The sequence below is a fragment of the Brachionichthys hirsutus genome, chromosome 4, assembly GCF_040956055.1.
Source record: "Brachionichthys hirsutus isolate HB-005 chromosome 4, CSIRO-AGI_Bhir_v1, whole genome shotgun sequence".
NCBI classification, from domain to species: domain Eukaryota; kingdom Metazoa; phylum Chordata; class Actinopteri; order Lophiiformes; family Brachionichthyidae; genus Brachionichthys; species Brachionichthys hirsutus.
The window spans coordinates 15,860,404-15,884,201 of record NC_090900.1 but is presented as its reverse complement, the minus strand read 5'-3'; the positions used below and the strand labels follow the sequence as shown (position 1 = coordinate 15,884,201).

The 23,798-nt window shown below is 53.0% G+C and overlaps 5 protein-coding genes across 5 annotated transcripts; 3 read left to right on the top strand and 2 right to left on the bottom strand.

The window, feature by feature from the left end:
* Nucleotides 1-480: 480 nt before the first annotated feature.
* On the bottom strand, nucleotides 481-5,447 carry ggt5a (gamma-glutamyltransferase 5a). The gene is made up of 12 exons (XM_068761038.1): nucleotides 5,248-5,447; nucleotides 4,466-4,593; nucleotides 4,291-4,386; nucleotides 3,450-3,636; nucleotides 3,218-3,378; nucleotides 2,678-2,824; nucleotides 2,481-2,611; nucleotides 1,708-1,889; nucleotides 1,542-1,633; nucleotides 1,354-1,460; nucleotides 1,120-1,230; nucleotides 481-1,046 (listed from the first exon to the last, which is right to left on the bottom strand). The coding sequence occupies exons 1-12, from the start codon at nucleotides 5,412-5,414 to the stop codon at nucleotides 900-902; spliced, it is 1,656 nt and encodes a 551-aa protein (XP_068617139.1). The 5' UTR covers nucleotides 5,415-5,447; the 3' UTR covers nucleotides 481-899.
* A 1,488-nt stretch (nucleotides 5,448-6,935) lies between these two features.
* On the top strand, nucleotides 6,936-8,867 carry asphd2 (aspartate beta-hydroxylase domain containing 2). The gene is made up of 3 exons (XM_068760889.1): nucleotides 6,936-7,828; nucleotides 8,198-8,311; nucleotides 8,412-8,867. The coding sequence occupies exons 1-3, from the start codon at nucleotides 6,961-6,963 to the stop codon at nucleotides 8,540-8,542; spliced, it is 1,113 nt and encodes a 370-aa protein (XP_068616990.1). The 5' UTR covers nucleotides 6,936-6,960; the 3' UTR covers nucleotides 8,543-8,867.
* Nucleotides 8,868-11,995: 3,128 nt separating this feature from the next.
* Nucleotides 11,996-14,919, top strand: cabp1a (calcium binding protein 1a). Its single transcript, XM_068738462.1, has 7 exons — nucleotides 11,996-12,514; nucleotides 13,574-13,604; nucleotides 13,705-13,848; nucleotides 13,931-14,040; nucleotides 14,125-14,199; nucleotides 14,664-14,736; nucleotides 14,870-14,919. Exons 1-7 carry the CDS (start codon nucleotides 11,996-11,998, stop codon nucleotides 14,893-14,895), a joined length of 978 nt encoding a protein of 325 aa, XP_068594563.1. The 3' UTR covers nucleotides 14,896-14,919.
* A 1,918-nt stretch (nucleotides 14,920-16,837) lies between these two features.
* Nucleotides 16,838-19,392, top strand: mlec (malectin). Its single transcript, XM_068738721.1, is given in 8 exon segments — nucleotides 16,838-17,025; nucleotides 17,296-17,543; nucleotides 18,510-18,688; nucleotides 18,770-18,893; nucleotides 18,896-18,945; nucleotides 19,023-19,080; nucleotides 19,149-19,307; nucleotides 19,310-19,392. Coding segments are annotated over 7 exon segments (855 nt in total). The 5' UTR covers nucleotides 16,838-17,025; nucleotides 17,296-17,341.
* A 2,124-nt stretch (nucleotides 19,393-21,516) lies between these two features.
* Nucleotides 21,517-23,417, bottom strand: si:ch211-170d8.2 (uncharacterized protein LOC571755 homolog). Its single transcript, XM_068738461.1, has 3 exons — nucleotides 23,003-23,417; nucleotides 22,004-22,148; nucleotides 21,517-21,925 (listed from the first exon to the last, which is right to left on the bottom strand). The coding sequence occupies exons 1-3, from the start codon at nucleotides 23,415-23,417 to the stop codon at nucleotides 21,658-21,660; spliced, it is 828 nt and encodes a 275-aa protein (XP_068594562.1). The 3' UTR covers nucleotides 21,517-21,657.
* Nucleotides 23,418-23,798: the final 381 nt, after the last annotated feature.

Here is a 23,798-nt window from a genome sequence, read left to right as displayed (position 1 = left end):
CAGACGGAGTTAGCGTGGGGGAAATAAGTGGCGTCTGAATTCCACGTGTTATGTCGAACCTTTGTGTCGTTTGCGTTTGGTGTTCTCTGTGTCTCACGTCAGAAATAAAAGACCCAAACTGACACGTCGGGATTTCTTTCATTCGCCGTCTGGATCGCGGCTCGAGTATTTGAAAGACAAATTATTTTTAGCTAGCCTGTTTATTGGAGGCATTCACGCTGTTAGCAGCTAGCTAGCTAACAAGCTGCTAACAGTGTGGATGCCTAGTTAGCTAGCTAGCTAATTTGTGTCTTGTCTTTATATTTCGGTGTATTACTATGAATAAGAGTAAGAAAGGATAAATTATTCATTATTCATAAGACGATGATTGTGCTGAGTAGTCGCCATCGCCACACACCAGTAGCGGCTAGCTAGCTAGCTAGCTACTTTTTTCCATAACTGAGAAGAGACTTGATTAAAAGTTAACTGTGGCTAAATCAAAAATGAAATATTGGTGATGAAAAAACTGTTTTAAAAAAACCCCGTTATTTTCATCCACAAAAGGAGATTAAATATTAAAATATAAACCAATCCAATGAACAAAATGTTTAAATGTCAGAAACAAACGTTCTTTCTTTGACAACAGCTCAAAATGATGGTGAACAAATCAGAGTATAAAGTGATTAAAGCAGCTTGAATGTTCCCAATATCTCAGATATCTATAGCTATCTGTTTGAAGGGTTAGCATTTAGCGCAGAACGATAAACGTGCAGAGATTAAAGGCAGCCATGGCTGTGAGGTCGTCGCGGTGGATTCTGTTCAGACATCACGTGTTTAAAGGTTTCCCTGCAGGACAAACCGCATCCGGCGCCGCTCTCATGGCTGCAGGAAGGTCTCTGCGACCTCCAGGCCATCCCGCCTCAGTAGCCGGCCGCCTCGCCCCGTTTCCTGGGATCAGACACGGCGCAGATGCAGCCGCCCGTCTTCTCCACGGCGTTCACCACGTTCCGGAAAATATGCACGCTTTTGTGTTGGTGTCCGAGAGCTTTGAGACCCAGGATGATGTCCTGAGAGACCGAGAGGACAGCTGAGACGGAGCAAACGGGATCAGGGTGTTTCTCACCGGGTCATCGGTGTCACCTCATCGAAGTCGGGTTCGAACGCGACCAGGTTCTGAGAGTCAACGTAGACGACGGGAGCGTCGATCGACTCCTTCAGGCTCTTTCCAAACCAGATGTTGTTCACGATCGTCTGGAGGAGAAAGGAAACGGAACATCGATCCCGCGGATTGAGGACACGCCACGGAGGCGCTGCTCGCTATGGCGACGGGCAGGACCCGCAATTTATCTTAATGTGATTGCCATGGATACGTACCGAGGCCACTGCGGTGGTGATCATTCCCGCCCCAGACGCGCCAATCACCAGAGTCTTTGACGGAGACGTCATCACGGTGGGGAGCATGGAGGACGGAGGACGCTCTCCTGCAACCCGGAAGAGGCGTGGCATGACGGTGCCCGCCGTGACATCACACACACGCTGAAGTTTGAAGACGATGTCATTACCAGTTGTGATGTCATCGGCCCGCATGCAGAAGTCGCTCAGCTGATTGTTGAGGATGACTCCGGTTCTCGGGGAGAAAACCTTTGAGCCAAAACTGAGACAGATCCAGCAGGAATCATTCAAGCTGATCATCCAATGACCGTTCGGGTTGAACCCGTCCATACTGACATGTGGTTGATGGAGCTGGTGACCGACACGGCCGAGCCGTCCTCGGCCAGCACCGACGTGTGCGTGGTTCCCACGCCGTCCACCAGCGGCGTGACGTTGTAGTACTGGGAATCGTGAGTCCGGTTCAGGATCAAGCTCCGGATGTGGCCGGCAAAGCGTTCCTCTTTAAGCTTCTCGATCATCTGGGAGACATTTTAAGAAACGCAGCCAGACGGGTTTGTGTGAAGGCCCAGTTCAGGTTTTATAATGGGGGGGGGGGGGGTGTTACGGGAATCCTGATGGAGCGATGACATCATCATTAGACTGGAGGAAATCTGGGAAATGATCTAAAATGTTTGTGCTAAATTCTGCAGTTTGTCCTCCACATCCGTGATGCTAACAAAAAGATGTTAACAAAACTCTGTGCTGTGCTAGCGATGCTAATCTGGAATCTAACAGGTGTACACTTCCTATTCAGGGAGGAGCAACAGAGCCTCCAACCAATCAGCTCCCATTTTAACTTGGAGCTGATGGAGGAGAGCAGATACAGGTTCTGGATCCGGTACCTCCTACAGATTCTGGATCCGGTACCTCCTACAGGTTCTGGTTCTGCCTCATGATTTTCTGGTCTGGTTACACAGAGCTGATGCTGATTGGATGATTAAGCCTCCGATGACCTTACTCCTCTGTTCTGATTGGTCCATCACATTGGTACTCGTAACCTGGACCTCTCTGGCTGCAATGATCACATGTTTACCTTTATCCAATCAGATTCCAGTTCACCTGGAACTTACTTCCTGTGGGTGGAACTTTGGGTCACGGATGTGTTTTGTGAATCCATTGGCGAACTTCAAAGCTTCGACGTATCGATGAAAAGTCTGGATCTTCTGTTCGCCTCTCAGAGCCGCCGGGTTCAGGTCGAATCCTGCGAATGAATTAATTTACGACAGTTTGAGGCGAGACGCCGTCGACAGATCTGAGCAGCAGGAACCTTTCAGGATGCTCAGGATGAAGCCGAGGAGGACGCCTCCTGCAGGCGGAGGGGGGAAGTACATCTGGTAGTCTCCGAGAGGAACGGACCAGGCCTCCATGACGGAGGCGTGGCCGTCTGCCAGGTCCTGCATGGTGAGCGTTCCTCCTGGAGAACAAGACAAGTGCGTCTAAACAGAGCTTTAAATGGATTCAGGGCTCCGGCGGATCACAGCAGGGGCTTTCATCAATTCACTTTGACAGTGGAAACCCGAAACGATACAATGGGAGCCTATCAGCTTGTGCTAAACAAGCCCAAACACAATGACAGCCAATCCGTGTCCACCTCAGGGCGTCACTGACTGTTCCACCCCCAACAACTCGGGCCCAACAAAGCCCAAATATGGCTGTAATTAATTAATCGCAACTAACACGATAATTTGACATTCCTACTTCTAGCCTCGCTAATGCTAGCAGTCGCTTTTTCATGAAGTGCCGGACTTCATGAGGCTCCACTGTGTTAAACCAGATCCTGGTTGGGGGACGGGGCCGGGCTCTGTACCTGCCTCCTGGATGTCTCGGATTAAATCCTCTGCTATCCTCCCGGTGTAAAACGCATCCGGGCCTTCCTCGGCGATGATCTCCAAAGTGTCGGCCAGCTTCTCAAACCTCACGATGTCACCGGTCTTCAGTAAGTTCCCGTTCTCGTCTGAAAAGAGCTTTCTAAAAGAGGAAAAGGAGCGTGAGAAATGCTGCTTATTGTCACGTTTCACACGTGTGGCCGGTGTCGGTACTTCAGAGGCTGGGTCTGGTTGGTATCCGAGTCCGGGATGTACCGGCCCAGGATGTAAGGGACAGGAATCCCGTCTCTGGCCAGTTGGATGGTCGGCTGGAAGAGCGTCGCCCATGGCAACCTCCCATAGAGCCTGTGTGCCTCTTGGTAACCCCGGAGTTCACCTGGGACTCCGATCCACTCACTACCTGGACGTACGGAAAGACAGGAGGCAGGTCCAAGTAACATAGGAACACGATGAAAGGATAAAATAAAAGAATCCCACAAGGAAGGAGGATTTAAATGCCAAGAACAGTTTGATTAAAGAGAATCAATCGATCCAGTCCTTTGATCCAGATCCGCCAAAAGGGTTTCCTCTCTGCGACCCCGCAAAATGAAACGTACGCTAACGATGCTACAACGCCTCAGGAGGACAGAATATTACCTCAAATTAACATTTAGGCATTTCTCATTCTCATCGCAAACCTGTGGGTCAGAGACATGCTAACGTTAGCTACGGATGCTACTGCAAGCTTTTATTTTCCCCAACAGTTTTTAGCTGTGCATTAAGTTTGGAATCTTTTTTTTTTTTTGTGCAGCATAACTTTTCTAACAAACCTACACAAATCAGATCAATAACTGATCGGTTTTAGTCCACTCGTCATACAGCCGTACTTTTACTGCACACGTGTTTCTTCCGCCACTCGACTCGATGTATTTCTGTTTGTGCTGAGCGTTCGGCTCATTTCATCGGTTTCGCATCATAACTATGTCCCAACGAGATGAATGTGTCTTTGTGGTCCCGGCTGCAGCATCAGGGCCTGAAACAGCCCGGACCGGACCGGAGTCCACCTGCCCGGTACCTGACATCAGCTGGAAGGTCTTGGGACAGGCCTTCAGCAGGCCGGGCTTCACCCTCCGGGGAACCGTCTCCCTGGAGCTGATGATTTTCACTTGACCTTCAGGGGGAGGAAGGTCATCGATCATGGTCGCGTGGAGGTTCTGGTTCTGCTCTGATCGCAGGTTCTGGTCGTTTACCTGAGCTGTCCATTATGGTGAAAATGGACCCGCCTCCGATGCCCATGCTCTGGGGGTTCAGGATGGAGGTGCAGAGCAGCGCAGCGATGGCGCCATCTACAGCTGAGCCTCCTCTCTGAAGGGCGTCGCTGGAAGAGGTGAGCCAGCAAGGAGCAGGTATCAATATAAATACTAATAATACACATATAAGCAGAATCAATATAAATACTAATAATACACATATAAGCAGAATCAATATAAATACTAATAATACACATATAAGCAGAATCAATATAAATACTAATAATACACATATAAGCAGAATCAATAGAAATACTAATAATACACATATAAGCAGAATCAATAGAAACAGAATCAATATAAATACTAATAATACACACATAAGCAGAATCAATAGAAACAGAATCAATATAAATACTAATAATATAAACATAAAGATTATAAAGAGATCAAATGTGTCAATGAAAGAAATTGTAATAAAGATAGGAGGAAAAAGTGAATGTTTTTTTTACACTCCTTTACTTTACTCTGTTTACGGTTAACTTAGAATAAACCTGCGTCATTTGGATGAGATCAATAGTTCCGCTACTTTGTTCCGGATTTATTACAATATTACCTGAAATGACCGAAGTATCGAAAGTATCGATATTTAGATTTTTGAATCGAGTGTAAAGTCTGTTTCAGTATCGATCCGCTCAGGCGGGTTAAATTAAATCATCGTTTTAAACATAAACTCTTTTCTATCGAGCTCCTTTGATCTTTCCGGTTCGAGCGTCGCTCACCGTCCGATCCGGGAACACGTCCCGGTGTCCGCGGCCACGGCGCCTCTGTGGAACGAACCTTTAGGACACCGAACCAGAACCGCGAGCCACGCAGTTAGAGCGACCACGCAGATCAGCAGCGTGGCAGCGTAACACGCGCACGCCCGCGCGTGAATAATTATCACCATGTCTGAGCTCACGCAACTCCCGTTTGGGGGACCCGGTTGCGTTACCGTGCGCTCCACAGCCCGGCCCGGCCCTCCCCATGGGGCTGGTTAACATCACCCCCCCCCCCCCCGGTCCAGTTGCGTCACCCTTCCTGAGCCTGATGTAAACACACACGCTGTGTTTACTGGTTCTGGTTCTGGTTCCAGTTTATGGCGCCCCCCCCCCCCCCGCAGCTTGGCTCTAACAGCAGCCCTGGACGCGCCTCTGTCCAGAACCGGATTAAAAACCTTTATCGATAAGTCAATCAATAAACCTGATTAAACCCGAACCGAACCGCCATGGCGTTAAGAATGAAAATGTTATTGATAACAGGAATGATCTGAAGGATGCGGGAAGCCGACCAATCAGAGCCGACATCGCTTCTGAGTTGGGCGGGGTCTGAAGCTGAAGCCGAACGAGCCGCAGTGCATCTTGGAACATGTAGTCCTGCCACTTCCTCGGCGCAGAGCAAATGTCAATACCGGATGTGATGCAGCGGTGCCTTCAACATAAAAGCACGCGGAGTTTGGTTTATTCTGAATAAATTAAATGTTGCTGACGCTTCCCTCCATCAACGTTGAGATGATTCATTTTCATTCGTGTTTGAATGAACTCTTTCTTTCTGGACTCTAACAGACTTTATACAAACTGAGTTGCTTCAAACATTTTTTTTTCCTGTGAACTCTTTGAACATTTGGCTCCTTAGCAACAACAGAAAACTGGAATCATCCTTTCTTTGACGTCAGTCGTTGTTGTCTCTGCTGCCGTCTCTTATTGTGGAGGGGTGTGGCCGGATGTTTGCTGCTGGGGCGTCTTCTCCGTGATCCTCCCAACGTTAACAGCCTGTCTGCCTGCTGCCCCCCCCCCCCCGTCGCACGGCGGCTGTCATGCTGTCGATGCCCCCCCGCCTGCCTCTGCAGTGGAGCCCGGAGGATCACCTGTGCGCCTCGCGCCGTCACGGATGTTGAGCAGGTATGGATGAAACGCACCGACGACGCGTCCGCGGGATCGTTTAGGCGCGTGCGTGTTTATTTTAAGGCTCGGGGGAGGAAGCGGAGCGTGTTTTTGGATGATCCCCGGGGGGGGGGGGGGGGGGGGGCTCCGTGGAGTTCGGTTGACGCATTGCTGCTGGTCCATTATCATTATATAATCACCCCCCCCCCCCCCGTGAAACCGTGAAATAAACGTGAACATAATTCACTGTGGGGCGCGCGGAGCAGACTTAATCACAGCCGTGACTCATAGTTGAATATCCGGGATCCAGTGTGTGCGTGTGCGTGCGTGCGCGTGCGGGGTGGGGGGGGTTAACTCTGACGTTGGAATCAGCGGCCCGGTGCCGGTAACCTCCTCGTCCCTCCTCCTGTCTTGTCTTCAGTCTGTCTGCGTCCAGGGAGGAGAAACGGCCATGAGGGGGGCGGTGCCGAGACGCTAGGCCTGGGGGGTCGCCTGCCTCTCGTCCAATCAGCACGCCGCTTGGGTCGGGGAGCCACGGCAGACTTCCACTGATCTCCCGGTCGGCAGGCGCGGATGGAGTGGTCGCTGGAGAACGCGCGGGGGCTGGTGGCGGGGGGGATGCAGTCCGTCAGGGAGTGCGAGGTCTGCGCCGTCGCCATCGCCGCGTGCGTCCTGCTGCTGTTCGTGTGGTACTGTTACCGGGTGGGCCGGGAGCACGGCTCCAGCCCGCTGCGGGGGCGGTACCTGGCGGGCTCCGGGCGGATCGGTGGGGTGGTGGGGGGCTTCATGAGCCCGGAGTGCCGCGGCAGAGGCAAAGGGAAGCCCGGCGCGGCGCCCGAGGAGCAGAACGGATTCGCCTTCTGCCAGTCGCCGGAGTGCTTCCGATGCGCCAGCGCCGGCGAGAGCCTGAACCAGCGGCTCTACCACAGCCTGCAGGACTACGCCAAGCGCTACACCTGGTCCGGTATGGGCCGCGTGCACAAAGGCGTCCGCGACCAGGGCCGCTACCTGAACGGCCGGCCCACCATCCAGCGGCCGGAGGTCTTCTTCCTGCCGGACCTGCCGTCGGCGCCGTTCTTCTCCCGGGAGGTCCAGAGGCACGACGTGGAGCTGCTGGAGCAGAGCTTCCCCGCCCTCCTGGCCGAGTTCCAGAGCATCTACCAGCAGCCCCCGGCCCGCGGCGCCGGCTCCTCCCTCCCGCCGGGCTGGCAGGCCAACGGCACCCCCCGCGGGCAGTGGTGGACCTACTACCTGGTGAACCAGGGCACCCCGCTGGTCCTGAACGTGAGGAGGTGTCCGCGGGCCTGGAGGGTTCTGGGCCAGCTGCGCACCTTCATCGCCAACAACGTGTTTGGGAACGCCTGCTTCTCCGTGCTGACGCCCGGCGCGCTGATCACCGAGCATTACGGCCCGACCAACGTGAGGCTGCGCTGCCACCTGGGTGAGAACCGGACCGCACCTGAGGTTCTGCTAGCGCACCAGGAAGCAGCCGCGGCGGCGTTTCCTCCGCGCCTGCGCGGCTAGTTCTTTATTTCACCTCACCGTCCTGCGTTAAAGTTGGGATGTGTTTTTAAAGCCCCTGCTTGTGGTCGTGTGACATCTTCAAAAGGCCACACCCCCTTCCGGTCCCACCCCCTCGCCGCTGTTTACACAGCCTGACCAATCACATATTAATATCTGTAAAAGTAGGTTACACGCAAAGACGACGTGGAACAGCTGCTTCCTGCTTCTCTCTGACCTGTCATGCTCTGGCCCCGCCCCCGCCGGCGTCCATCAGGACGTGGATTAACCCGTGGTCTTCCTCCGGCAGGTCTCCGGGTGCCCCCGTCCTGTGAGCTGGTGGTCGGTGGCGAGCCCCAGTGCTGGTCCGAGGGCAGCTGTCTGCTGTTCGACGACTCCTTCCTCCACCGGGCCTTCCACGAGGGTAAGACGGGGACGAACGGGCCGCTCGCCGTTCACGCGCCTCGCACGCTACCGTCCGAAAGCATAGCGCCTGACGACAGGACGGGTCTTTGTGTGTGCAGGCGGCGCAGAGGACGGCCCCAGGGTGGTCTTCATGGTCGACCTCTGGCACCCCAACGTGGCCGCCGCCGAGAGACAAGCGCTGGACTACATTTTTACTCCCGGCCGCCTCGAGGACAAGGAAGGGAAATAGGTGCGAGTGGGAAACCGCGTCCGCCCGAGAGACGGGTGGAGTTTAGGAGGTGTGAAGGATGACGGGCCTTAATCTGACCCCAGACCAGCTCTCACACTCGCTGTGTACATATTTTCATACGGCGCGTCGCCGCGGCGGGCGACCAATCATTGGGCCTCTCATTATTAATGTGCCGTTTTTTTTCTCTTTCTGGCCGGCGTGATGGTCCAGACAGGAAGCGGCGTCCTCCGTATTTGTCCCGGTTATTTTGAATCCGAAGTTAATGTGAGCAAATCTTTCACGCATCGACGGTACGAAGATTCCAGGCGCGAACTTTAGCGTTGAGCGCCTGCGTCGCTAAAGGCTAACGGCGTTCGAGATTCTCAGCGGGACGTTGTGGAGGAGAAGATTCACGATGTCTTAAAGAGATTTAAAAAAAAAATCCTGAGTTCTTTTTGTTCATATTTTTCTGAAGATTTAAGATATTTGACAATAAAATATTGCAGTACCACCTGAAACGGTAGGGGGCAGTGCAGCAAGAAATAGTTCATCCAAATAAGAAGATTGAGTCGTGATCAGAGGCGCCAGAGTAAAGTACTGGTAGTAATACTTTAATACTTTTGTTTATAAAGGTCGACATTTTCCAGCTTTTGATGCACAAACTCCCGAACAAACCGAGGAGACGTCTTAACTTCCTGTTTACTTTCACCGAGTCACTAACGAGTCACTAACGAGTCACTAACGAGTCACTAACGAGTCACTAACATCTGGATCCCCGCCCAGTAAATACAAGCTTAAACATGTTGGTGGAGGAACGGAGAATAGAACCGACGGCCTCCCGTTCACCTGTTATTGGATCCGTCTGGACTCTGGACCGGCGCCGATGTTCAGGGGCTGCTTCGCCGTTTTCATGGACGTCCCATTCAGTAGATTTTACCTAAACAAACTGCTTGACTCCGCTGCAATGACAGTCAACACTCGTTGTCTATCATCGCCATGGAAACCACTGAACACATCCTTTGATAACGGAGGTCCAATGGTTCTGGCATGAATGGCGGCGGCGCCGGAGATGCGGCGTTTTCGGTAACTTTACTAAACTCTTGTGACTCGGCTGTATTTGATATCGGCTTCGTATTTCTGTAAACGGGGGTCGAGGTAGAAACCGATCGGGCGGCCATGTTTCCAATGATTGTCTTCGATGCTGTAACTTTGTCGTCTGGACTCAAGCGATCGTTTTGATAGATTACGTTTGTAGGACGTGTAAACATGTTTATGACGTATATCTCTGTCGCTCTGTGATGGTTTCTTTGTCATTTCGCAGCAACGTTTTAGTAAAGTCCCCCCCCCCCCCCCCCCCCCCAGCTCCTCGTGGATCTATGTTCACCGTCAAAAAGCTTTAAACGTCCAGCGCGACTCGAAACAGCCGTCGGTCGATCCTGATGTTTACAACGGAGGATTATTTACACGCCGTTTACGCCGAGCTGTCGATTCTGTTGAAGGAACGTTTCACCCAGAAATGAGCGTCTGATCCTCCGAGCGCCGCGAGCGTTAGCGCCGCGAGCGTTAGCGCCGCGAGCGTTAGCGCCGCAGCGAGAAATGATGTCAGAATATTAAAAAAAATTACAATAATTAACTAAAACACTCGATTTACAGGAAATAAATCACAATCAAAGGAGAAACTTCCTGTCGCTGGCTGAATCTTTATTGTCCGCGCGGCGCTAACGTTAACGTTAAAACGATGTCAGCTCGTCTCTTCCTGAACGTTTCCGGGGCTTCACAGTAAAACGGCGTTTCAGTGTTTTCCTAAACTAACCAGACGAAGGCGGTTAATGGAACGCAGCCGTAAAATAACTCCGTGCAGATGGTGCGCTGAGCTAATGCTAAAACACCATAGCGTCTAAGCTAAAGGTGTTAGCTTAGCTGTTTAAAGGTGTGACCAGTTTAATTTGCACCGAATAAATTTGACTCCTCACGAGCTGCAGATTCGTTTCCTTTTTTTTTTAGAGGTGTTTGGTTGTTGAACATATTTATTTATTGTTATTTACACCTTTTTTTTCAAACACCACGTTGACCACATGCTTTAGCTTTAGCTTAGCGCCTCTATGCATTTTGCTCAGAAGCTCCAGAACCCCCCCCCCCCCCCCCCCCCCCGTTATTTCCATCAGGGAGCTCCGGAATGCGTCTTCATTCCCGCGTGAAGCGCTCCTTTATCAGAACTCATTCCTGGGGGGTTGGCCGTGGACGGCGGGGCAGCCGTTTTGTTTACATTGATTGAATAATTGTCCTTTAACGTGCTCTTATGTGGATTTTGAAGAGTATTTCTGTACATTTATTAAACGGTTGAGTATCTTATTTTACCAGCTGGTGTCGTGTTTGTTACTTTTGCACAGGTAGTCAAGCATCTCGTGGAGGTAAAGGGACAAAGCTGGTCCTGTTCAACAGCTGTAGTGTCGTCCTCCGGCCACCAGGCGGCGACGGCGTGTGGCCATTTTTACTTCTTCCTCTGGACTAGGAATTGAAACCAGTAGAACTAACATTTTAATATCATTAAAAATGGACTCACGAGCCCTCACTATGAACAAATTTATTAGCCGTAGTATAGAGCAGGTCCAAATTCTAGATGAGGGTTTCAAATGGGCCAATCAGAACACAGGAGTACAGAACAGTCAAGGTTTAATCATCCAATCGGCGTCAGCTGTGTGTCTGGACCTGAAAATGCTGACTCATAAGCAGAGAGAAAGAACCAGACAACCTGATCCAGAACCTGTAGGTGGTGACTGATCCAGAACCTGTAGGTGGTTCTGATCCAGAACCTGTAGGTGGTAACTGATCCAGAACCTGTAGGTGGTGACTGATCCAGAACCTGTAGGTGGTGCTGATCCGGAACCTGTAGGTGGTGACTGATCCAGAACCTGTAGGTGATGCTGATCCGGAACCTGTAGGTGGTACCTGGAGGACAAACTGACGGTTTATAAGCTCCCCTCTACTCTAATGATGATGTCACTGCTGTAATGATGACGTCACCGGTCGCTCCTGTGTTACACGCCCATTCCAAATTTTAAAATCAGACAGAATGATCACCAAAAGCAGTCTAGATATCAAAATGTCCAAATATTCCAGACTCAGAGGACAAATGAACATCTTCAGAAAATATTTTCATTCCTCATAAATCCTAGAAACAATATTACGTCACGTGACGACATTAACCATAAACGAGCCGCCGCGTCACGCAGATGATTCCGGTGTGGTTGTGATTCCGTCCTCTTGTATCTGCAGAGAGGACGGAAAAGTTCGGTGCGTCTCACAAACCGTCCGAACCCACGTCACCGAGCGGCGGTCACATCAATGAGGAGGATGACGCGCTCCGCCGTGCGCGCGGCTGCGCGCTGCCGCACCGCGTTCAGGTGCTGAGATGACGCCTGGAACTTAAGAGTGGACAATGGACGCGATGCCGACGATCGAACCGGCGAGACAATGAGCGCCTCGGAATCATCCTCGGCGGCGCGGGCGGCGCCCCCCCCCGAGCGCACCGGGGAGAGCCGGAGGAGTCCGCAGCACCGCCGCCGTCCCGCGGCCGAGGGCGACGTCAGCGCCCGGAGACCCTTGTGCCGCCCGTCGCTCGTCGACAGCCAGGACGGCGCTGCCGCGCGCGGCAAGTGCGCGTCTCACGCGCCTCCCGTTAACGAGCCGCCGGAGACGCACGGTGTCCGGTCATCCAAGCCCGCGCACCGGCATCACCACCGCAGGAAACACCACCGGGAGGACCAGCCCCCCCCGGCAGGACCCGAGCGCCGCCGCCAGCCCCGCCCGGTGCCCGAGGTGCCCTCTCTGTCCGAGGACGACGGGGGTAATGACGTCAGCAGCCCCGCCCCGTCCTCCTGTCCCCTGGTCCCGCTGTCCAGCAGGTCCTCTCGCCGGTCCCGGAGGTCCAGTTCAGCCTCTTCTGCGTCCGACGTCAATTTACGCACAATCCTCCACTCCCTGTTCGGACAGGTAAGACGTCAGAGGTCGCCCCGCCCCTTTCATGGGGGTTAAATCAACATGAATGGACTCCAGATGTTCTTGTTCTGACGTCCGGGGGCGCGCTTAGCGCATGCGTGGCCCATGAGGAGCTGGAACACCCCGAAGGTCAGAAGTTATTGATCCATATGTTCATGTTTTAAACGCTGTGGGATCAGAGAGGGAGGATCGATGATGACATCACATTCACAGATCAGATGTTGGTCATGTGACTGCTGGAGGTCACGGTGACCTTGTCTTTGGATGGGGGGGGGGGGGGGGGGGGGGGGGGGGGGGGGGTCGAGAAGGACAAAGGAGACACTTAATAATCGATTATCAGACCTGATATTAATCTTTCTATTGATTAACTGATGAAAACTAAATGAGTGCAAAGTTATTTAGATTTAAATAACTTATTGGTTTTCAGTGGTGGAGGGGCCGCCCCCTCTGCCCCCCCCGTTATGTTCCTGTCTGAAAGCGTGTTTGTTTTACGTGAGATGATTTTACGGTTCGCTCCGTGGGACACGCTTCAGCCGGCTTCAGCCTCTTCTCCTTTAATAGGCATGAGTCGTCTTCGCTCTGTCGTTCAGTTCCTCCTCCTCCTCCTCCTCCTCCTCCTCGCCCCGCTCCCTTTGACGCTTTCACTCCCGGCGCTGCAGCGTCCTCGTGGTCGTTTTTCGTCCCTCTGGCCGATGGCGACGGTGGGACGGTCTCCGGCGCTATGACATCATCATCAGAGCCTCCTCCACTGGTTCCGCTGGTTCTTCAGGCCCGACGCCAGCGCCGGCGTCTAGACCCCGGAGGGTTCTGGGACATGTCCATCCCTCCGCCTACCCTTTAAAGGTTCTGTTCTTCGTCAGCGTGAGAGGAGTTCGTCCTCGGAGCTTTTCCCGATGAAGAGTTTCTCATCCTTTGCTGTCGGGACTGAAATGGCGAACGCGACCCGGTTCGGTTCGGCCGCCGCCCGGCCCACGGCGTCGGCGGTGCGTTTTGCGATGGACGTTTCCCTCCCGTTTCAGATTTAACCACTAATGAAATGTCGTCTCTCAACAGGACAGAGAGCTGCGGCCGGAAGAGATGGACGGTAGGCTTGTCTTCGCTCGCCGTCCTGAACCATCGGGACCGATCGGAGCCTTTTCCCCCGGGATCAATGAAAACCCGAATCCCTCTTATTTTCGCCACAGAGCTGCGAGACGCGTTCAAAGAGTTCGACAAGGACAAGGACGGATTCATCAGCTGTAAAGATCTGGGGAACTGCATGAGGACGATGGGGTACATGCCCACGGAGATGGAGCTGATCGAGCTGAGCCAGCGGATCAATATGAACCGTAAGGCCCGACCCGACCCGCGCGGACGCCGGCGTCCCGCTCGGCGTGCGCTCACCGTGAGTTCTCTTCTCGTCCTCCTCAGTGGGGGGTCACGTTGATTTTGAGGATTTCGTGGAGTTGATGGGGCCGAAGCTCCTCGCTGAGACGGCAGACATGATCGGGATCAAAGAGCTGAAAGACGCCTTCCGAGAGGTGAGCGGGTCCCGGCCGGGCTCCGGCGCCGCCTCGGCGTCCGCGGCGGGAGATTGTGACTCCTTCAAATGTGCTTTCTCCCAGTTTGACACCAACGGGGACGGCGCCATTAGCACGTGTGAGCTGAGGGACGCGATGAGGAAGCTGCTGGGGCAGCAGGTATGGATTCGGATCCGGTCTGTCCTCACCTGGCCGGTCCAGTCGCCGGGTCACACCTGAACTCCTCAACAAACCAACCAACCAAGACACGCCCCTCTAGATGGGGGCGTTTACACAAACAAATGAGCGATCATCAATAATATCAGACGGATCTGATTAATATCAGTTAAATACAGTCAAAACGGTTCAGAAGCAGCTCTGCTCTGATAGGCCGATTTATCTTGAACCACGCCCACCAATCCAGCGAGCCAGGATTCTGGCCCATTAGCATGGATGCTAACACTGGGTCTGGACCGGGTCTGATTCGGGTCTGAACAAGGACTGAACCCGGTCTGGTCTGGGTCAGGTCCGGTTCTGAACCGGGACTGAACCGGGACTGAACCGGGTCTGAACCGGGTCTGATCCGGGTCTGGTCCGGGTCTGAACCGGTTCTGAACGGACAGTGACCAGCGTTCTGCTCTCAGGTGGGTCTGAAGGAAGCTGAGGACATCCTGAGGGACGTCGACCTAAACGGCGACGGACTCGTGGACTTTGAGGGTAAAACTCAAACGTCTTTGTTTGTTTGTTTGTTGTTTGTTTGTTTGTTTGTTTGTTTGTTTGTTGTTTGTTTGTTTGTTTACACGCACGCAGCTGCTGCATCCAATCATCCGTCTCCTCTCCTTCTCCACAGAGTTCGTACGGATGATGTCTCGCTGAGACCCCCTAACGATCGGTCCAGAACCTGAAGTCCTTCTCGACGCTTCACCGAAGGACGGCCGAGATCTCTGAGCCACCGGAATCTGAACGAATCCTGAATGCGATCGATCAATAAGTGCTTCCTGAAGCGTCTCCGGGACAACAGAAGCAGAACGCGCTGTAGCCGAGCTGACGACTGTCCAACTTATGATTGTGCACTCTGACTCCCTCTAAAGGACGTCCTGCGTGGAACGACCGCTGCGTCTCGTCCAAACGTCGCCGTCGGCTCGTCTCCACGCGTGTGTTTGAACGTGTTCCGTGTGCCACCGTTGTTCCGCACTGTGGAAATGTAACGCCTGTGTCGTACCTGTGTGACCATCTGTGGAACGAAAGCGTGGCGTCCTGCCACAAATCGCACGCCTGGTTTTTCACCGTGGTCTTAGATTCATGGCTGTTTCTTGGAGGGTTACATTTTGGGCGAACTGCTCCTTTAAAGCCACAGAGCTAACTGACATTAGCGTGTTGCGGTTTGCAGCGTCTTTGATGTGTTAAGAACACGGCCGGAGCGCCGGCGGTGACCTGTACGGTGTTGGCGATAACGTTATGCCTGTAACGAATGTCCGTGTCCTCATGATTGTGATTCCGTTCCACACTTTTGCGTTGCTGAAGCAATTTTTATGCATGCCAAAGAGAGAAATTAATAAAATTCAATATGCATATTTGCATTTTTTTCTTTCAAAGTAAACATTTTATCCAGTTAATGTAGAAGAATAAAATATATCTACGTTTGAGCCTCTTTCTGTGTTTATGTTACCGAAGAGGAGACAGGAAATGTAAAATAAGTTCATCTACCTACAAGAAATTGTGCATACCCTTTGATTGTTTTTTGTTTTTTTAGAATTTAGTTTTATTTTTTTATTTCCATGGCAACGATTTTGACTTGGCCTCAGAAAAGACGATAAGGTAAGTTTCCCGACCGCATCTTGTACACGTCCTTTATAGGTTTAAGGCTTTCATATTTATTGTCTCCTGGACAAACGTTTCCATGGAAACGTTTTTTAGCATTCATTCACACACCAGAAACACAAAAGCTGCGTGTTTGCTTCAGGATAAGGGGGTTCTGTGTAAAGAACACGGAGAACGCCTGGTCATCCGTGGAGGTATTCCTGTTGCTATAGCAACCCTCTTCATTCACTCCTTTCGGGCACCTTGTGCGCGCTGCGTTGGACTCTCCTGATTGGATAAAATTCAGACCATACCATACCGGAAAGGGGGGGTGGGTCGAGGTTTCTTCAGGAACACATGTTCTATATCTTAATACATTTTAGCCTCTTGAATAAACTTCTAATTTGGTAGCATCTAACATTTTCCTTTTCTTAATTACTTTATAAGGACAAAGATGTAAGCTGAGAGATTGTCAAATGTCCTTTCTTGAACTTATTATCGGTTAAAGGTTCCGTGTTTTTATTTCCTGGGTTTTGCCTCGTAGAAGACATGTTTCGCTTTATTCCTAATTTTAAAGTAAACATGCTGTGTAAATTAGATTTTCCTCATTTCAATAACATAGTATAAACGTTAACGTTATCCTTCTCCTTAAACATCGCGGTTAGTGCAGAGTTTGAACCTGCTGCCTGAGAAGATAAATTCGGGAGAATACTGGCCCTGATTTCACCTGGATCAAAGGGGCGTCATTGTGCCGTTAGCCATGGTTGAATATTACGCATAAATGCTTACATCCCATAAAATAAACGAGTGCATAATATCTAAAACTCTTTTGTGGATTTTTCTGATATTTAAAACCTGTGTGTATCCGAAGGGGGGCGCGATTCGACCGGAACCTGTCACTCACTCGGCTAAGGGTATGCTAGGTAGCTAGCGCAGCCCCGCCTCCTGCTAGCTAGTAGCTACCAGCCGCGTTAAGCTAGCAGAGCAGCTGTCGACTCGGATGCACACTTTGAATGAAAGTCCGGGTGGGAGGCTGTGGCCACGGGCATATGAGACTAACTCCAGTCGGTAAAGTTATTTAGCGCCACCTGGTGAGACGCTGCCCGCGGGGACGAGCTTCGGCTGCCGGGTCGGAGACACTTGTGGAAGGGGAAAGTACGAGACATTCGCGTTAAGGATAGCCGGGCTCTCAGACCGGTTAGACAGGTAGGCTAGCTAGCTAGCTTGATATCATGCTAATTTCTCGTTTCTTGATCGGTTTGTTTTTTATAAACTTGCTATATTTTTATATATAGTGATTCTCCTAAGTTAATACACTTGTCGGTAATTTCATATTTCGTGTTCGCTTCGGTGCAACTGCCAGGCGGTGCCGTTAGCATGCTGGCTAACTCGGATATGTTGCATGTCATCAGGACTGGCTGGCTAGCTCCTTCTGCTAGCCGACCTTATGTGGTTTCTGTTACTGCTTCTGTACAGAGTGCGTGTGCGTGTGTGCGTGCGTGTAGGGCCGGGCTGCGTGGCGATGCAGCGGCTCACGGCGCAGCTCGTCGTCGGGCTGCTCGCGGCGGTGCTGTCGCTGCTGGCGGGCCGGTGTTGGGCGGACGACGGCGGCCCGAGTCTCGCCGAGCGGGTGATCTGGGCTGTCAACGCCGGAGGTGACGCGCACGTCGACGTGCACGGGATCCAGTTCAAAAAGGACCCGCTGGAGGGGAAGCTCGGCAAAGGTGAGTCACGCTGCAGGCCCACCTGGGCTTCACCTGCGGCTCCTCCTCTCAGCAAGCCGGAGATAATGTCAGGCTGACCGGAGAGTCGGAGGCCACGTTACCGTTACCAGGCCGGGGGGGGGGGGTCAGATCAAATTCTTAGTCCCACATTGTGTTTAAGTTCAGTGTCGATCTATCGGCTGTTTTCTAAAGCAAACCATTTTAAATGCGTCTAACGCTAAATTCTGACGTCTCTGAGGATCCGACCCGCAATAACCGGCGTCTCCGGCTCTTCTGGAGACCCTTTAGCTGCTAACCCGATCCAGATCCGGACTCCAGCTTCTGGCAGCGTTCCTGAGAATCTTGTCCCGTCACTCACAGACTCAGGCGTCCCGCTCTGGAATATTCCTGCTTTACCTGCGCTACCTGTGCCACCTGCGCCACCCGCTCTAGCCGTCGAGGTCGGATCACACCGGATTTTGTTCGATGGATTCCAGTCAGGCAACTGTGACGCCTCTCTCTGGGTCTTGGGTCTACCTGGGATCTGTGCCCAAGTTTGGAGACGTTTGTCCTGATCCTTGATGGAATCCACCTGACCCTCTTGGGGTTCTATTGGGCCCGGGAAGCAGAGCATCACCGACCCCCCCCCCCCCCCATGCAGGGAAGGTTTTCATCAGCTTCATCCGTCCTCCTCCTCCTCAAGTGCTGATCCAGAGGTGCCAGAATGTCCCGTTTGGTTTCCCGGCGCCACAGAACGCCATCTTGGATCTTCTTGGTCTGATCCAGGTGGTTCTGATTTCCTCGTCAGGAATCTGGTGGCAGCTGTTGGACATCCCCTCCCTTCTGCCACGATTCGGCCATCGACCTTTATTTTGACCTCTGGAGATTTGGTCCTACTCGTTTCAGAGCAGAGCCGAGCAGCGCTCTGATTGGTTCTCCACTGAACATGTGACCGGCTGCTGAACTGGACGCCGTTCTTGTCTGCAGCGTCTGATTATGGGGTGCGGCTCCCGATCCTGCGCTCCAGCCCGGAGGACCAGATCCTGTATCAGACGGAGCGCTACAACGAGGACACGTTCGGGTACGACGTCCCCATTCGGGAGGAGGGCGAATACATACTCGTCACGAAGTACGCGGAAGTGTACTTCGCACAGTCGCAGCAAAAGGTACAGCTCAGGGGGACCGGAGTTCAAAGGAGGCGACCGACGACTCTGATTGGCCCGTTCGGCTCCGTGTTTCTCGTTAAGGTGTTTGACGTCCGTCTCAACGGCCACGTGGTGGTGAAGGACCTGGACATCTTCGACCGGGTGGGACACAGCACGGCCCACGACGAGATCGTCCCCTTCTCCATCCGCCGGGGCAAGCTGAGCGTCCAGGGGAGGTGTCCACCTTCAACGGGAAGCTGCTGGTGGAGTTCGTGAAGGTGAGCGGCGAGCGGGCGGGAGGGGGGGCGGGGCGCTGGCGTTTGCGTGATTATCACACGGGATGTTTGTCTTTCAGGGTTACTATGACAACCCCAAGGTCTGCGCGCTCTACGTGATGAAGGGAACGTCGGAGGGTGAGTCCCGACGCTCCGGCCGGAGCGCCTGAAACGAAACGACCACGTTTCTCCTCTTTGCTCGACAGACGTGCCCAAACTTCAGCCCCACCCCGGCTTGGAGAAGCACGAGGAAGAGGAGGAAGAAGAGGATGACGGCGAGGGTGGAGAGGAAGGTGGGAAGAAAAGGCTCCCGGCAGGTTCCAAGTACCGGGTCCAGTCGGGCCCGCGGACGCCAAACCCGTACGCCGCGACAACAGCAGCCTGATGTTCCCCATCCTGGTGGCGTTCGGGGTCTTCATCCCAACACTGTTCTGCCTCTGCCGGCTGTGAAGCATCGGGGGGGGGAGGGGGGGGCGGCAAGGGGGGGGCAAGGGGGGGCACAGGTAGAAACGACGGAGGACTCGGCGGTTTGGACTTCTGGGGACAAAGCTGCTGTGATTCTAGGAGGACGTTTGTCTCCGCGTCCACGTTTCAGCAGGGAGAGGTCAGCTCGCCGTTTCCTAACGACCTTCCCGGCGGGACGAAACCGTCCCCGCTTGTCTCGGCGTCTTTCCTCGCCGGACGCGTCACGCCTCGGCCTTCTCGTGGCGACGGGTCGGCCATCTGAGCTCAGAGGGAGAAGCTGCGACCGTTCGGGCCTCATTCAGACCAAATCAGGGGCCCAGTTTTTATTTTTTAGCTGCTCGACCCTTGACCTTTGACCCTCCACAATAATGGCTCTCGGCTCAGTCGACTTTAACTAATTAGAAAACCATTTTTACGGCCACACAAACGTAACAGAATTAATTGATCGTCACCAAACGAGCGGCGCTGCGGTCATGTGACTTCAGCAATCACGCCGCGTGACTGAAGTCACATGACCGGTGTGTTTGATAGCCCTGTAGCAGCTGCAGCTAATGTTAGCATGCTTGCTGCAGCACGACAGCTAGCATTAGCACTGCAGCTAACGACGTTTGCGTCGTTCTAGCGCCTCCTCTGGTCTGAATGCAGCCTCGCGTGACTTCGGGATCTTTTCAGCGCTGCGTTTTCTGCCTTTTTGTTTCACCAAAGAATGTCTTTGTTTTCAGAACTGTTTTTGGGTTGTTCCTGCTCTGTAGTGGCGGGGGGGGGGGGGGGGGGGGTTACTGCAGGTCGATGACCATGTAATGTATCGGTCAGACGAGGAAACCTCCCGTTTACGAGACGTTTCCGGCGTTTCCGTCTTGATCTGACGATGGAAGCGGATGTCTGCTATTGGCCGGTTCTTCTCTTTGATGCTTCTCCTGGTTCTTCTCTTTGATGGTCTGAATCTCAGTTCTTTGTTTTTGGATGATGACGTCATCGCTGATCTGCTTTCCCTCCACTCGGACGTTTCTGTTTTACTCGTGCGTTTTAAGTGACCCCCTACCTGTCTAACGTCTTCGCCCATACAATGGAGGTGTTGCCCCCCCCCCACCCACCCACCTCATCTCGTTTTGGGGTCTGCGTTTGTATATAAGGTTCCAGACCACACTTCTCGCAGCGGAACACCTGATTCGCCAGGTGATCCGGGTGTTTTGATTTTTTTGACTTTCTTTTTGGTGCAGAGAATCTAAACTTCGCAGCAGCCGGACGGTCGGCGTGGAAACGTGGGATCTTCCATTCTGTGCTTTATGATTGAAACGGGCTCGTCTGGAGGAAATCTGCCGCACTTACTTTGATTTGATGCTTTTCCTCAGGTTGTTTTTCTGCCTTTTCTTTCGTGGAATGTTGATTGGTGTGACTTTTTGCACTGCCTCGTGTGTTTTTTTTTAGCGGTTTTTGTCTTTGTTGCCTTTGATTTGTTGAACGCGTCGTGATTTGCCTCGGCCTTCCCGGGTCTTCATCCCACTCGAGCGAACGCGCCAGCATCCGCACCTCCTCCTCTTCATCACCATCAACGAGCCGGAGCTGGAAGATCTGTTCCATTTCACCGGAGAACCAAAGATTTGCCGTCTTGCCATCCAGATGTTCCTGTCGTGACGCTGAAGGTTCTTGATTAGGTTTTAATTTTGCCTCGACGCCGATCGCCTCCTGAAGCTCCGGCGTTCGTTGCTCTGATTTTATTTCTGGAAGCGGCGGAACGTTAACGTGCGAACGCGTGTCGCAGGCGGCGGCGTCTGAGCTCAGATTAGCAAATGTCTGCAGAAATGCCAATAAATCTTTCTAATAAATGTGCTATTTTATCAGAGCGGCTCCCGTTTCTCCTCAGTTTCATCTAAAAACGCCTGCTGTGAACAACAATGTGCTTATTACATGCTTATTACATGTTGGATGTTTCTGCAGCTGGAGATGAGACAAGTTTTTAGTGCAACATCTTCGGCTCAGAGGAGAACCGGTTTGAAGATAATGATTTCAAATCAGTTTGGGATCTTCTGATCAGAGTATTATGGTCTGTCCAAATCAGCTGGTGTTGGGACTGTAATGGAGGCTGGACAATCAGCTGAGAACACGCCCAGGGGGAGCTTTAATGGCCGAACAATGACGTCATAGAATTAGAATATTCACTATTTACACGGGCATATACATGTACACAAAATACTTTATAAATTACTTTGACATTGAAGTGCGTGAGTTGGTCGGAAGCCGCCGGAGGCCTCATCGGTAGTACAGCGCCATGAAGGGGGGGTGAGAGAGGCGAACCCCGCCCTCCCCGCAGGGGACCCCCGACCCGGCCCGGCTGCAGCCCAGAACCAGGCCCAGCTCCAGGACGGGCCCCCGAGCGGCACCGCCGGCGTCCCGCGGGGGGGAGGCGAACAGCTGGCGGATGTCAGCCCCCCCTCCCCCACCGTCCTGCAGACCCCGGAGGAGCAGCAGCAGGTCCACGCTCAGCTCCGCCGCGTCGCCCTTTGACCCCCCGGTGTACCTGCAGGAGCAGAGCAGCGTCAGTCCCGCCGTCCCGGGAAGACGCGCCCGTTTCCACCGGACGCTCCGGAGCTCTTACCTCGTGGGAAGGTCCCGCTTGGACAGCGCCGAAAGGACCGGGTGGACGTCCAGGTGGAGGGGGTTGGACAGGTGGAGGTGGAGCTCGGCCCTGGTGAGCGTCAGAGACAGCGCCTCTCTGGTGAGGAGGAACTCCACGTCCGCGTCTGAGGAGGAAGGAGGTGCAGAGGAGACCCCGCCCCCCAGGGTCAGCGCGAATTCAGCGCCAATTACGCGAAACTGGCTTCATGGCAGCAGCAGGCTTCCGTAGAATCAGAAGCAAAAGAGGCGAAAGGATTCACAGCGCAGGAATCTTTCTCGGTGCAACATAAAATAGCAACAATAAAAAGTAAAAAAAAAAAAAAAGAGTCCCGCAAAAACCCGCAGCATCAAGATGGAACCGCATCCGCAGAAAGTCACGCAGTCACGCAAACAGAGCCGTGAAAGTCACAGGAAGAGGAAGAAGTGGGACTTCCTGTTCACAGTCTAATCAAGAGATTGTAGTTCCTATTCGTTCTTCACTGACCAGCTTTTATAGGATAATGTTCTAAAAGTTGAAGAAATAAACCTCAAGCTCTCAATCAATCGATAGATTATCCGGATAAAATGTCATTGTTCCGAACAAAGGGGCGGAGCCTGTCCCCACACCCCCCCGCGCGCACACACACACACACACACACACACACACACACAACTTTCTTGAATTTCTCGGGAAATAAATCCTGATCAAAGTCAGGCAGATTTATTGATGACTAAACTCTTCTGGGCTCTGCTGCTCTGAAATGACGTCATCCGGGTGCTTTGAGAAACTTCCGTTTACGTAGCTTCATTTTTTACAGTAATCACATTTTATTCTCACCACAGAAACAATAAAATATCGATGATGGACCGACGACTCAAACAGAGCCAGCCGCGATCCGCCGAACCGGACCCGCGTGTTCCTGGGTTCTAACAGAACCACCGGTTCCGCTGGCCTTTGATTTACACAGAATAACAGAATGACCGGATGAGCTCCGCTTACCGCCTCTCCGGTGTCCTTGGATCCCCTTTACGCGCCTGCAGCGCCGCCCCTCCCGGCAGCAGCGGTAAACCCGCCGGACGAAGCCGAACAGAGACTTTCCCGGGAACACCGGGTCCCGGGGGGGCCCGCGGGAGAAGGCTCGGACCCGGAGCTCCAACAGGGTCGCGTTATGCTGCGGAGCCGGTTCTGCGTTCTCCTGCCACGGAGCCGCGAGCTCCGCGCACCGTTCCCGGTGCGTCTCCGCGCCCGCGCGCCTCCAGCGCTTCAGCGCGTCTGCGCGTAAAGTTGATCCTGGCGGCTCGTCCGCGGCGTTTGACAGAAATCCTCGCGTTTTTACCGCGCGTCCGGATACCACGCAGTCCCACGTCAGTCCCGAGAGGAGAATCAGAACCACCCAGCAGCGCGCGGAGTCCATGTTGACGTTCTGCCCGCAGCCCGACCGGACCGCTTTATATCCCGCAGGATTTAAATCCAGAGCCGCCCTTCTTTTTGTTATCCACCCATTTACCCCCCACCGCGTTCTTTAAATGCGCGTGCATAATGAGCCCCCCCGCAGCGCCGATCCATCCATTCACATTCAGCTCCGCAGCTAATCACTCTAATGACTCCAAATTTGGATCATCAACACAGAACCTTCCAGCGCAGAAACACCGGGTCAGAAATACCGGATCAGAAACACCGGGTCAGAAACACCGGATCAGAAATACCGGGTCGGGAACACCGGATCAGAAACACCGGATCAGAAATACCGGATCAGAAACACCGGGGCAGAAACACCGGGGCAGAAACACCGGAT